This window comes from Tupaia chinensis, unplaced genomic scaffold (genome assembly GCF_000334495.1).
Source record: "Tupaia chinensis unplaced genomic scaffold, TupChi_1.0 Scaffold000226_1, whole genome shotgun sequence".
Classification (NCBI taxonomy): Eukaryota; Metazoa; Chordata; class Mammalia; order Scandentia; family Tupaiidae; genus Tupaia; species Tupaia belangeri.
The window spans coordinates 8,380,186-8,394,097 of record NW_006159701.1 but is presented as its reverse complement, the minus strand read 5'-3'; the positions used below and the strand labels follow the sequence as shown (position 1 = coordinate 8,394,097).

At 48.4% G+C, this 13,912-nt stretch overlaps 1 protein-coding gene and 1 long non-coding RNA gene across 2 annotated transcripts in view; one reads left to right on the top strand and one right to left on the bottom strand.

Moving 5' to 3' along the window:
* Nucleotides 1-13,912, top strand: part of CUX2 (cut like homeobox 2) — a 358,029-nt gene that overhangs the window by 249,619 nt on the left and 94,498 nt on the right. Inside the window, exons 4-5 of the mRNA XM_006148019.3 lie at nucleotides 3,385-3,495; nucleotides 7,240-7,287. Coding sequence (XP_006148081.1) covers nucleotides 3,385-3,495; nucleotides 7,240-7,287 — 159 coding nt within the window. The remainder of the gene's footprint in view (nucleotides 1-3,384; nucleotides 3,496-7,239; nucleotides 7,288-13,912) is intronic.
* On the bottom strand, nucleotides 8,244-13,542 carry LOC102496236 (uncharacterized). Its single transcript, XR_334499.2, has 3 exons — nucleotides 13,463-13,542; nucleotides 11,389-11,559; nucleotides 8,244-8,637 (listed from the first exon to the last, which is right to left on the bottom strand). It is a non-coding gene; the product is annotated as an uncharacterized LOC102496236 (long non-coding RNA).

Below are 13,912 nucleotides of genomic sequence, written 5' to 3'. Positions count from 1 at the left end.
TTGAATGGTCTGCGCCGGGCTCCGGGCTGTCTGTCTGCTACTGATGGCCGGTTAATCAGATGAGTCTCCTCCCTGCCTGGGCCTGGCCCAAAGTCTGGGGCTGTGTTAATCATGGCTCCCCTAGGACTGGGGGGCTGGGGGCCAGGGTGGGAGAAGATTCTGAGTTCTGCTTGATTATCAAAGGAAAAACCTCACCAGCTGTGTGTGGTGGTCTGGACACGCGTTCCTAGAACTCGACTTCAGACGAGTGCTGTTTTCTGTTTGTCAGATTTCTTTTTTCCTATTTCTTCCAAATAAGTATACTGCATGAGCTTTGTTATTTTAAATGTTTTTTTTTATAAGACCCCTTGTCAGTTCTTTTGTTGGCCCTCTTGCTATATCAGTGTTCAAATATCTTTTCTTTTAAGGGAGACAGAGTGGTTTTTAATGTCTTTGCTTGGTGCAGTAAAACTTGGCAACACCCTGCCAGTCTTTTCCTTTTTTTAAGTAGAATTCTTACTGTCTTGTGAAATCCAGAATTCTTGGAGTCATTGATCTAGTGGGGTGTTTTCCGAGCTCTCAGTTTATCTAAATAGAAGATTAGTATCAGCCAACATTGATTGAACACTTGGTACTTGCTTAACGCTTTACACATTCATGTCATTTAAAACAAGCTCCTGAACACCTTCCCTCTGCTGCCGGGAAAGTGGAGCAGAAGCCTGCCGGAGAGCAGGGCATTAAAAATTTGCCTTTGTAATCCACTAAGAGATAATCCACACCTCAGTTATTAGAATAGAGTGTAATTTATTTCCTAGTCCCTGCTTGAATCACCTTAGAGACACATTAATGTGTGTGTTACATAAGATGATGCATGTTAGGAGCTTAGCATAGTGCCTGGTACATGTAAGCCCTCGATAAATGGTAGTTATGATTATTATTATTTACTACGATTATTGTTGGTGTTGGTGTGTTTATCACAGAAACGCAGCAAGGATTTAGGGTTGAAGGATGAGCATAGATTCAGGCCAAGTTGAGGAGAGTGTGGGCACCAGTGACATCATCTCCTTCCAGAGGCCTGAGCAGGAAAGATGCCAAGAGCTAGACCTGCAGTGGGGCCAGGGCTGGGTGTGCCAACTGCCCCCTGCCCTTCCCACATTTGCTGTCTCTGCAGCATGGATGCAGCGGACATTCCATCTGTCAGATTTGCACCTGCCGACATCCTGGAAGGTACAGGTAGGGCAGCCCAGCATAATAGTCTGGTGCAACCCTCAAGCGTTTGGCTTGTCCTGCTCTGAGATTGCCTTCTAGGACCAGGGTTGGATGTTTTTTAAGGAGAAAGCAAAGAGCAGCCCCAGTTAGCATCTTGGTTGCTGTAGGTTTGGCAGGTAGGGCATCTCCAAGATAAGCACTTAGTGCCAAACACACAATAATCCCAAACTGAACTCCAGTTCCATTTGTCCTGTAGTGATGTAATACATCCCATGTTTGTCTTCAAGAGAGATGAGAAAAATAAAAAGCTGTGAGCACTCTGCTACAACCCATGGCATTCCAGCTCTTTCTCTACTGTCGAGTGAGAACTGTGCACCTGCACCAGCTGTTGGTTTTGTACTTTTGTCTATAGGTGCAGACACTGATGGCTCCCCAGCCTCTGGGTATTCTGGTTTTGATCAGTTGTGGGTTTTTTATTGGAAACTGAGCTTAGTTTTAAATTATTATAAACTAGAAGTCTTTCTTGTTTCCTTGTGACACCTTCCTCACTTGGCTCAAAATTCCATAGAGCTTTTCGATTCCAAGTCCCTGGGCTTTCGTCTACCTGGGTCACCGCCAGAATGGATTTCAGCACCCTGGAGAGCAGCGGCTCCCTTGCTGCAGTTGCAATAGCTACTTTTAGGTCTCCACCTTTTCCTTCCTGGTCTCATGATTCTCTAAAGAGATAAGAACATTTCTCCAGAAATAGAAATTCCTTCCTGGATTTTTCCAAAAGGCTCCATAGACTTGAGGCAGCTGTCCCGGGTTCAGGGCATCAGGTTTATGGCAAACTGCTATTGAACACATTCACTGACTCTCAGACATGATAGAAGACAATTACCATGCGTTTCATCTCTTAGAGGGAAAAGGATTTGCAGCGGGTTAATAGTACTTTTATTTCATTATCTAATGGTAAAAGTGTTTCATTGTGTGTGCAAGATGAATGTGTATTAGCAATGACAAATGGGGTCTTTCAACACGGTGCCGGGCCTCATCATACATATGTTAGATTAAAGAGTTCACCCTAGAAATACACTCCCGCATCTGCGTGTGTGTTTTTAATAAATCTGATTGCAGAAATTTATTGCATCACCGGATTTAGGAAATTATGGGGCTTGATTGCTGCAAATATAATCGGGTGATATATACAGAAAGGCTCCTCGAGTTATGGTCCAGGAAAAAAGCCCATCTCAGGATGGAACAAGAAAGCAGCGGACCACATAAACAGAGCATTTCTTGAATTATGCAAATGAAATCCTTGACATCGCATGGTGAATTGCACTCCTCTTGTGAAACTGCTACCGCTAAAGTGAAGAAAGCTGCAAGAGGGGCGATCAAATATACATGTATGACCAGCAGACGTTGTCTGTGACATTTGTCAACTGGAGCATCCCCCCTTCACCCCTCTCTCATTTGTCCCTTGCTAGTACGTCCTGTAAAAGCCTGGCCTGATGCCTTTCCTTGCACACAATCAGGCCAGGCCCCCCCTTCCGATCCATTTCTTCTGAATCCGGGAGTCTTCAGTGAAATATTTCTTATGCTTGAAGTGAACCTTAAATGATTTACTGCAGGATACACAAAAGGTCAGCTTGCTTCTTATTGGCACTTTCATTTTTCCAAAATCTAGTGAAATTAAAAAGCCATCTATATCTTAAAAGGCGTATTTATGAACCTTTAAGTGTAAGTAAAGTCATAGTTGGAACGGTTCCCACCTCTGATATATGAAAGCTGTCGACAGCACTTTCTTACACTATAATATGCCCATACAATATGCCGCACTTTACTATTTTGACATGGTTTGGAGATGTTTTCTACAGTTACTGACAAGCTTATGCCATCACTCCTTAGAAAATTTAAGAGGTGGGGCAAGGGGATGGGGGAAGAGATGGGAAAAAAAAAATAACTCCACCCAACTTTATGGGAGATTATTGATCTGGCCCGACTTCCGATGAGCAAAAAAGCTGTCCTGGATTTTTTTCGGTTGCATCCCCAGTTTCGTAAATTATTCATTTGTGCCAGGAGTCAATATCCTGTCTTTTCTCAGCTTTGTAAGTTAAGAAAACTTGTTCAGAATGCTGTTTTGTACGATGATTAAAAAGGAAAAAGAGGAAAAAAAATCTTTTTCTTTTTTCTCTCTCTCTTTTTTTATTGTTCCAGAAGGAGCTTAATTCCGTCGCTTCTGAGCTGTCTGCACGGCAGGAGGAGAGTGAACATTCTCATAAACATTTAATTGAACTCCGCCGGGAATTTAAGAAAAATGTACCTGAGGTACAGTATATTTGCTGTTATAGAATTAACTCAGTAGGAATGCAGATTTTTCTCTGTTCAAACTATATTTTGAAAACTGTAGACATAAGTGACTAACAAGAAAAGAAGCTAATTAGCCACAAAGAAAAATCGCAACCCCCAGCCTTTCGTGCTTCTTGGTGCCACGGCGCTCAGCGGTGCTGTCTGGAGTTAGGGCAGAATGCGTCTCCATTACAGGCATTGTTTTTGAGGACTCTGTGAAACATCCATCTTCCCCTTCGCATTCACATCGAAGTCGAATGCTTGGCCTTGATGGCAAAGACCATTTGTCTCGAGTTCTTGGTTTTATTTTGCTGTTCCGTTGGTGTCTGGGAGATGGCAGCTGGGAACTCTCCACCGCTCTCTCTGGGCACCCCTCGCTCGCCGGCTCTGGCCCTCTGCCCCTCACCTCTTTACATGTACCTCTTTCTTCTTCTTGACCTCCTCCCCTGTGATTCCAACAGCCAGCTTTATCTTCCCCAACTGCCAGGCTGGTGGTCTGGAGACTGACCAGCCCCCAGCAATGTAAGGGCCCCAGAGGAACAGACTAGAACAGGCATGTTTCTGCTCTTCACAGGGGTGAATGTGTGAATTCTTTTCCCTCCACTGTCAGGAATCCCTATAGCTTCTTAAATTAAAAAAAAAAAAAACAAAAAAAAAAAAAAAACAAAAAAAAAAAAAAAACAAAAAAAAAAAAAAAACAAAAAAAAAAAAAAAACAAAAAAAAAAAAAAAACAAAAAAAAAAAAATAAAACGATGGAAATAAACACACATAGGAAAAATGAAGCCTTCTGACTGTCTATAACATTGGCAGCTCAGAGCTATTAAGGGAAATAGACATTAGAGGTCCCCAAGGCCAGACTGCCCCCAGAGCCCACAGTGTTTCCCTCTGACTAGCAAAAGACTGATGCAGGAGCATTCCGTCCTTACCTGCTCAGGTGTGAGGCATCTTGGAGGAGGACTGGGCAGAGTTTAGCATTCAGAGAGGAAACACTGGCCCCCACAGCCACAGGGTCCCATCCAAACTCCGGGACTCCTGTGACTATCCCGCTGATGGCAGAAGTGGCCATGGGAAGACGGGTAGAGGCCAGCGCAGCCAGATATTGGGCCACATGAGCACAGAGGGTCAAGCCTTCCAGCCAACCCATTTCTTATGTGCAAAATCCGCACACAAGCCATAAGAATCTTTGGTTCTTCGAGGCAAGAGAAGGAGTTTATCCATGGAACCAGTCTAGAAGGAATCTTGGGTGAGGGCTTAGAGAAAGTACCTGTAGAAAAGAGACACGACTCTCAGATCTGAGTGTGTCTCCAATGTCACGACTCCAGAAAGGCTGAGTCAGGTCTTTGGTTTGACCCAGACCAATGCTATGAAGTTGTGGCAGCGAAGCTGAGGACCGTTCTCTGCCCTTCCATTTTAGAACAAGGCACCAGTTGGCCTTTAAACTGGTTTTCCTCTCCAGCATGAGGGTCCCCCTGCCTCTTCCTTGCCTCTGACTCTCCAGTCTCTGGAAGGAGGAGCTGAATTGACCCCAGATCTTTATAGGCCGGCCGGTCTTCTCTCTCTGGTCAGCTCAGGCGCTCCATTTCCTCCTCCTCCCCACTGCATGCAGGGAACCTTCTCCCCAGGCCACATGGGAGCCCCCAGGTGATGAGAGAAATCCAGGCCAGGTTTTAAGCCTCTGAGTTTGGCTTACATAATTTTAATACTGCATAATTATGCAATTATGTAATTAGGAGGAATAAGTTTCCATTCCTATTATAGTTGCGCCTCTGAAAATTCTCATTTTTGGAGCTAGTCTCTCCTGATGGCGAGAGTCATGCCAAGGCTTTATTTAAGAGCATCGTCTGGCTGGTGCCCGACTTACCTGCTGCTCATGCCTTTGCGCCAGCTTCCCCAGGAAGACAGGGCGGTGGGCTTCTAGAAATGGTCAAGCCCCACCCTGTCAGCTCCCAGATCCAAATCCCCTACATTTTCTTGACACAGGCTTGTGTAAAGAGCCTGTTTGGGGAGTCTGGTGACCTGGGTTCAGATTCCAGCAGGTCCACTCACTTGCTGTGTGACCTTGAGCACACCAGCTTCTCTGGGAGCCCCCGTCTCCCCTCTGTAAATTCAGAGGTCTGGATGAATGGTTTCTGAGGTGTCTTTCCATACCGACACATCCTACACCCGGACCAAAGGTCTCCTGCCACTACGTGTTTTATTTGGACAGTAAACTCTTCCTAACTTTATAATAAACTGCCAGCATTTAGCAACTCATGTGACTTCACCTTAAAAGCCAGGTTTCCAGTGTTTTTTGAGAATGACCAGTAGCTCTTGCAACCGAAAGGCTCCGTGCCCACATCGCCGTTGTCAGCTTGAGCTGAGCAGCTGCTGCCCCCATTAAGTGGTGCGTGCGTCCTCACTGCCTGCCTCCCTTGTATCTACTTCCTCTCTGGCCTTGGTGGCATTTCATTTCACAACCCGTGCCCCAGATTCTTGTGAGTTTCCCTTCCCACTGCTCAGCCTGTGGACCCATGGCCCCTCGTCATCAACTCTGCTAGGTCCACCTGTGCTGCCATCCCTCCCGCGATCCCCAGCATACAGCAGCATATCAGCGGCTCTGAGAAGCCCTGGGGAGCACTGAGCAGTGTGAAAGAGGTACCCAGGATCCGGAAGAGGGATCTTTTCCAGGGGCAGAAGCAGCACAACCTTATGTTCATAATTAAGTGGCTTACTCCCCACCCAGAGGTATTCGTCCCATCTCTTCTGTTTGCCTCGCTCTACTGCCCCTCCCTCCTTACTCTCTCTCCCTCCACACCTCCAGGGAGAGTTCTTGCAGCCATGGATGATAGTGGTTGAGGGAGTTACCAGTGGATCTCAGAGGAAACTGGAGGATTTAAGGTTGGGACCTTGGGGTATGTGGTTTTAGAGGCTTTCCTCTTGGGGAGAAGAACTCATAGGAGTTCACCAAGAGGCTGAGGACATCAAGGTCACTTAGGAAAGTCCAAAAATTCGGGTCTAGAAATAGGAGGCCCAGGTGGCTGGGACAGCCTTCCTCTGGAGCAGCCCCCCTCCACAGAGCGCACCACGCTGTGGCAGAGCCCTTCCTCTGAGCCGGGTGCCAGAGGTGGGTGGACCCAGCCAAGTCCTAGTGAGGAAGGAGAGACAGATGCAGAAGTGGTGTTGCCAAACGCAAACGTGTGGGTCTTTGCTGGCAAGGTGGCAGTTGGGTGGGGCGGCAGAGACAGCAGCCTGCAGGATGCAGCCCTTCAGGGACACGTTGAAAGTCAGAAGGTCTTCATGGAGTGACTTGGATGTCTTTGCACTGAGCATGGAGAATTGAGGCCACGTCTCCAGCCCCCACTCCAAAGAGTGTCCCATGACGGACAGCCAGTTCCATAAGGTACTTTGCAAGAAAGACCATTCCATAATCAAACACATTTAGGAAGTGCCACTTCTCTCTCTCCCAGAAACTCCCAATGTGTGTTCTGTTTCAGGCTCTGAAGAGTCCTGCAGGGGGAAAAAAAAACTCTTGGACTGAACGTTTCCCCGTCTGATTTGACTTGGCACCTGGCACCTCTGTGTGTGTGTCCATGCGTGTGCGTGTCTGTGCGTGTAACCATTGTGAAATCCCATGGGACATGCGTAGGACACTGACCTCAGCGGGCAACACTGAACTGCAAGCAGGGGCCGTGGGGGTGACCCACCTGGCACTGTGGTGAACTCTTCGCTGATCTCTTTTTCAGGAAATCAGAGAGATGGTGGCTCCTGTATTAAAAAGCTTCCAAGCTGAGGTAAGACCCAAGGTCCACAGCATGTCAGAACACCTGGCTCCCATCCTGTCCACTCAGAGTCATAGAGGGGATCAGCAGGCTCTGGGAGCTGGGAGAAGCTTCCCTGCACCTATGGCAAACTCCGCTCCCCTCCCTCCAGCACCCCATTCCATCAGTCGTGCTCAGAGTGGGCCCTCTGTTCAGTTTGACAACTGCCGAGTCGGGTCCCAATAAACTCCTTGACTTTGCCCACCCTGGCACTGGCTCTGCTCCCTTTAAGGGCTGTGACCTTGAGCCACCCGCCACACCTTCCAGGCTTGGTTTCTCATCTTCAAAAGAGGTGCTTTGTACTAGGTGGCCTTTGCCCCAGGGAATATTTGGCCTTCTGCTCTTCTTGGATTCTCTTGGGCAGCCTTGCAGATAAGTCCAAACAGTTACCAGCCTGCTCGGAAATTCTTTCTACCAGCCCACCCTGGAGTGTAAAATCAACACGGGTCACATTCTCTCCTGCTGACCTCTCAGGCCCTGGTTTCTTTGGCAGTAGCTGAGCTGTGGTCAGCAAATCCTTTCTCGTGCCTTTCTGAAGCCCTGTGATGGAACTGAACTTTCCCCTTTTGTCCTCTCTCATGACTTTGTGACCAGGATCCTGAGAATGTCTGCTTATCTGCCTGATCTAGGAGACGGGCTGGGAAACAAACTAGAATCACATCAGGTCAAGGGAGTGGAAGAGGAGGCCATTTCTACACTCTTCCCTCTTAGGGGGCTCTTCTTGGGTTTCTCTGGCCTTGGGCAGGACCCTGGAAGGCTGGCCCTTCACAGAACTGGCCAGTGGAGGTGCATTTGAAATCTGTCCTCTCCAAGCTCCGCAGTACTTTAAATCTTTCTCATTGGAACCGCCTAAGCACATGAGGCAATATTAAAGCAAACAGTAACTGGATTTACACAAATGTCGCTGATTTCCATATTTCTCATCCCTTCATTTTATTACGAAGTTGACTGATGTGCTTATTAATTTATTGAACCATCCGGTATTGGTTCCTTTGGTTGTGAGGGGCTTGGACCCAGATGAGGGGGTGAGCAAAAAACCAGAAAGAACTAATAATGCTGGGAATGTATTCTCATGGTTTTGTGTGTGTTTTTTTTTTTTTTTTTTTAAAAAAAAAGAAAGAAAGAAAGAAAGAGGTTCCCTTCTGTCATCTCTTGGTCCCCGGAGCGGTACTCAGCACACAGGCTCTGAGGCAGCTGATCCCTCTGCCCAGCCCGAAGCCAAGCACTGAGCTGGTTTACAGGGAGCATCACCCTCTCTGCTGTTGCTCGCTTGGGTCGTTGTGTTAGAGCTTCTCTACCCTCTTCAAACCTCAGTTCTCCTGTCTGTTAAATGGGAAGAAAACAATGCCATGTCATTTTGAGGATTAGCCAAGAAGTAATGCAGGGAAAGTGTTCAGTGCAATGTCTAGCACACAGAGAGCTGCTAGAGAGTGAAGAGCACAGACTCGGGGTCCAGCTTGGGTTTGAATCCCACATCTGCCTGTTCCTAGCTGTGTGACCTCAGGCAAGTTAATTAACCTCTCAGTGCCTCCATTACCTCGTATGTAAAACGGATAATATTCAGTTGTCGGTAGAGTCATGGTGTATTTTTGCATAGAAAAACGTATAAAAAATACATCATGTCTTCCCCAACAACCTAATCATTATATCTGCTTTGTAGGGTTTGGATTGAGGAAGAACAAAGTTAATACCAAAGCGGTACTTAGAGCCCTGTCGAGTATCAGCAGTGGTAGGCATTTGCTATTTCTATTACCTGTGCCTCCCAGTGCAGGTTTATCTGGCCTCTGCTATGCCCGAACTGAAACCCTCCTCTCCTAACTTAGATGTTGAGGGCTTTTGTCCACAGAATGGGCTCCCTGAGCCATCGGAAGCAGGTAGCTTAGGTACCTTCTCAGCGGGAGTTAGGTAGGCATCAGGTCTGAGCTGTTACCGGAAGACCCAGGTGCCCCGCGGTAGAGAACACGCGCCAAATGGGCCAGACAGACCTGGTTTGTCTCAACCCTGCTTAAACTAGCCGTGTGGCCTGGGGGAAGTTCCATAGCCTCTGGCGACTTCAGCTTTCCTCCGCTGGCAAACGAGGCCAGCGGTCCACAGTCAAAACTGAGCAGCGTGGAGGCAGCCGCGGAGGTGTCAGGCACACAGCTGGTGCCCAGTAAGTAGCAGGGCAGAGAGTGCCGGAGTGGGGTGAAGGGAAGACGAGGCTGGCTTCTTCTCATTTCTGGAACCCTTGTGCTGTGTTGACTAGATGCTGTTTTAGTAGCTGGGGAGCTTCAAAGAACTTCGTTAATTTTCTTAAGAGGGCTTTCCATCGTCTCTTTAATGTACCAAAAAGACTACGTTTGTCTGGAATTTTATTCCCGAAACCCCTGCTTTCCTCATGATCTATCGACTAAGCCACTGTGGCCGCCTGTCCCTCCCTGCGCCTCGGGGGAGAAACGCCAAAGAAAGGTGTTAATAAAAAGCATCTTCTTCATCCAGAATGAGCCAAGCCGCACACGCACAGGCCGTTTATAATCCAAATTTGATTTTCATTTTAATTTTTTTAATGAGGGCTCATCCTTTATGCCGCTTCCCTCTCTCAATCCACCAGGCTCTGGGGCCAGGCTGCAGATTCCCAAGTGGGCATTAATCACCTCCTGGAAATATTCCCCGGGGCCACTGCTGTCCCAAGTCACATAAACTAGCTCGTAAACGCCAGGGCTGAATATTCTACCCGTCATTCCTTCCCCTCCAGTGCGGGCCTCTGGTTGAAATATACCACATTCAAGTTTATTCCTGAATTTCAGTCCACCAACCCTGGCATGTACGGAATCCGGGCATCCTTTTTATCTTTTCATACTATATATGTGTGGGTGTTTGGGATTTTTTTTTTTTTCCTTCTCTTTCTTTCTTTCTTTTTTCTTTTTTGTGCCAGTGGGAGGAGGGCGGAGAGGAAGTGAATTTGCCCTGCTGTGAATCAAGGAAGCTTCTCCTTCTGCCTTGATTGCTTAAAGGACAGTTTTGATTTCCCCTGCTCAGAAAAACAAAGACAGCCAGAGAAGGTGGCTTAATGGAGACAGCTTGAAATGGCCAAAGTTTGAATATCCTTGTGCACAGAGAAAAGAGCAAGCCGAAAGCCCCGCTAATTACAAAAGTTGCTTTATGAAAGATAATTCAAAGCAATAATTTAGCAAACATAATCAAGTCGCACAGATGGGGTTGTTGATGGATGGATTGCAACATGCAATTAGCAGTTCTCGCAGTTACATATCATTAACCCTCCGAGCACAAAAATTATTTTCTCATTATTAGTTGAAAAGGTAAAATTAAGCTGACTAGACAGTAAAGGAACAAACTACAATTAATTACCTTCATTTATTACAGTCATTATTTTAAACTTATTTTTACTTGGAGAGAGAGATGAAAACATCTAAATTAAAAGTTTTGTTATGCTAAATCAGAGGTGAAACTTTTCTCAGGAGTGTGTGCTCCTGCCCACTGAGAAAGATGGCTGGGCCTCTGCTGGGAGATGTCGCTGTCTCTGCCTCATCCTCCCTCTACCATGAGGGACATGTGGCCTGCAGGATGGAAACCGCTTTCGGTTGTATTAGAAGCAGGACACCCACCTGGGCCTGATTGAAACAGCAGTTTGGGAGCCACAGGGCTGACAGGACCTCTAACCCCCAAGGAGGCAGGAGACATAGCGGACAGACACCCATAGTCCGAGTCTCGCCCCAACAGTAACAAGCTTGTGTGACCTTGGCAAGTGACTGTCTCTGAGCTGGTGTTTCCTCATCTATACACAGAGCCAGCTCCAGTGGTGACAGTCTTGTTCTCAGCCTAGCTGGTGGGTATTGTCACGGGGGACTAAGAACATTCTTCCTGTGCACTCCCTGGGTCTGAGGGGCCTAGCGTAGCATAACCACACTCCAGAAGCTGAGAGGAGACCAGTATGCTAATGACTAAGGTACTTATCAGATAATCAGCTGCGTCCATGCAATCATGTATTCATTCAGCAAACATTTATCAAACACCTACTGCCTACCAGGCAGGTTCTGGAGGCTAAACTGGTAAAGGCCACAACCAAGTAGTTACCTTGATTCCCGCTTGGCGTGAGGGAGGGTATGTGTGCAGTGTGCAGGACTTCCCGAAGGAGACAGGGCCACCCTTCGACTTGGCACCGTGCAGGGTCTGCTCAACAATGCTCTTCGCAGCACTCACTGTGTGTCAGACTCCACATGAGGGCTGTGGGCCAGAGTCACATCCCTGTGAATGAAATAATGCCCAGAGGTCTGTTGGTTCCCTCCCAGAGGTTCTGGTCGTGGTTGATCTTCACCCTCACACCCTGTCCCCACCCCGTGCCCACCTGCATTGCGTCCTTGCATTCTGGGCCTGTACCTACTTTGACCAATAGTGCATGGTGCAAGTGACCCTGCACCGGTCCCAGGCAGAACCTTGGCCTGCCTGGAGGCTCTGCCTCCTGCCTCTCAGACCCAGCCTTTCTGTAAGGATGACGACTACCCTGAGACCACCCTGCCTCCTCTGGAGGTTAAAAGCGATTATCAACCCCTGTGAGAAGACCGGCCCACTTGAAGAGATGCTGGGGGTGAAACACCCTGTGGGGGAGAGGGCCCGGGAGCCATGTCCATGGTGAGTGGTGACTCGGGCCAGGACCCCAGCCAGCACAGTTCATCAGGCACTTTAGCGACACCTCTTGTATGCCATCTCGTCTCAGCAGCCCTGGAGGGAGACTCTACTGGTATTGTCCTCTCTCATAGGTGCAAAACTAGGGCCCAAACAGGTAAAGCTTCTTGCCCAAGCTCACAAGCTCTTCACCCGTGAGCCAGGGTAGCAGCTGCAAACCTCAGCTTGGAGGACTGAACAGGCCCCTTAAGAAGCCTGGGGCACCGGAGGAGCCCAGGGCTTCCGTCTAGATTGAGGGACCCAGTTGGAGATTTGCAGGCAGTTAGGACATCTCTCAGCCAGGCCCGTGCCTTTCAGATTTGCCTTTGCTGAGCAATCTATTGGGTGGAATCTACCTGGGGGAGCGCACCATACTCCAAAAGCTGAATTTCACACCCGGATCTGTGCACCCAGCCCAGGACTGGGCACACCACATCGTAAGTGCTTGGTAAACAGGGGTGTCCTTGGCAGCTTGCACCTGATGCAGTAAGAAGGCCTCCAGCCCCTCCTGCTCTCCCTGACACAGAGCTGCACACGCCTCCCCCACACTCTCCCCTTTGATGATGTAATAACGTTGGCTGCCCATCACCAGTTCCTGCCCGGCTTGGGGTAAAACTTACAGCGCACTGAACATCCTTCTGAATTTAACATTAAGAACCCACCAAAGCATCATTGAACCTGTCACGCCGTATTACAACCAAATTAAGAACCAGCAGCAATCCTCTTTCATTCGGTATCATATGCCTTATAAAGTAAATTATTAATGCTTTTTTCCCCCCAGTTAAGCAGTTATTTGCAGTTGTTCCGGGTATTTCTCATTAGAAATAACATCATCTAAAGAACGATATTGATTGATTTTTTTAATCTTGGAATCATGGACGTGAACCACATATTTATATGACATTCCCTTTAACTAGAATTCTCATGCTTTATTTTTATATTATTGATCTTTTTGACACGAATTGCTTTTTGGCCTTGTGCGAATGTTGTAAGCTTTCCGCCTGCAGAGGAATGGGCCGGCGTCCGGGCCCGGCTGGGAAGAGTGATCGCCCCAGCCGAGTGGCAGTAACATTCCCGCACATTTAACAACAATTAGTCTGTGCTGACGCCACGCTAGACCCTCCGTGTATGAAAATTTACAAGCCTTTTAATGGACTGCATTATGGAAGGCCGTGCGGGGCCAGTTGGGGGGAGATAAGGCCGCGGAGCACATCCATCTCACGGCTCCACGGGCTGGTGTCTCAGCGCGTGGCCCTTAGTGCTCTGGTGCGCCTTCCAGGAGGTGGTGGAGTGGGAGCCACTGCCTCAGCCAGCCCCAGGGACACCAGTGTGCACCGTGTGGCCATCTGTGCAGTGACACATTCGTCCGTCCGTAGCAGTGTGCCGAGTACCCACTGTGTGCCAGACACAGTGCCCGCCGCCGGGGCTCACATGGGTTTGCTGCCAACTGATGCGTGACCCAGGGCAAATTATTTTTCTCTCTGACCTGTGGTCTTCAGCTATGAAGTGGGACTCAGTAGCCCTGCCTCGGGAGGTAGATGTCATGGCTCCGAGCCGTGCCTGGCACGAAGAGTGCTTAGATCAGTGTTGGAGGCTGCCATTGTTAGGGTCGTCATGACTCACAATCAGAATTCTGAAATCGTCCCACGGTGTGTGAACTAAGCACAGAGTGCCGAATGCTGCCAAGGCAGATGCGCTGGCACCCAGAAAGGCCCCGCTCTGGCCTACCTTCTCACCTCACTCAGAGGCAGAGGGCTGGACTGTGACCCTGCAGGGTCATTGCCAGGGTGGGGTCCCTGAAGCACAATCCCCAAGTGCAGGTACAGGAGAGGGACCCTTTCTTAGATGTGGGTGTCCTGTGTGAGGTGGGCCCAGCAAGGATCCCTCAGGCACCCACTTTCACAGCCAAACTCTCCCTATGCCCTGAGCAGCAGGA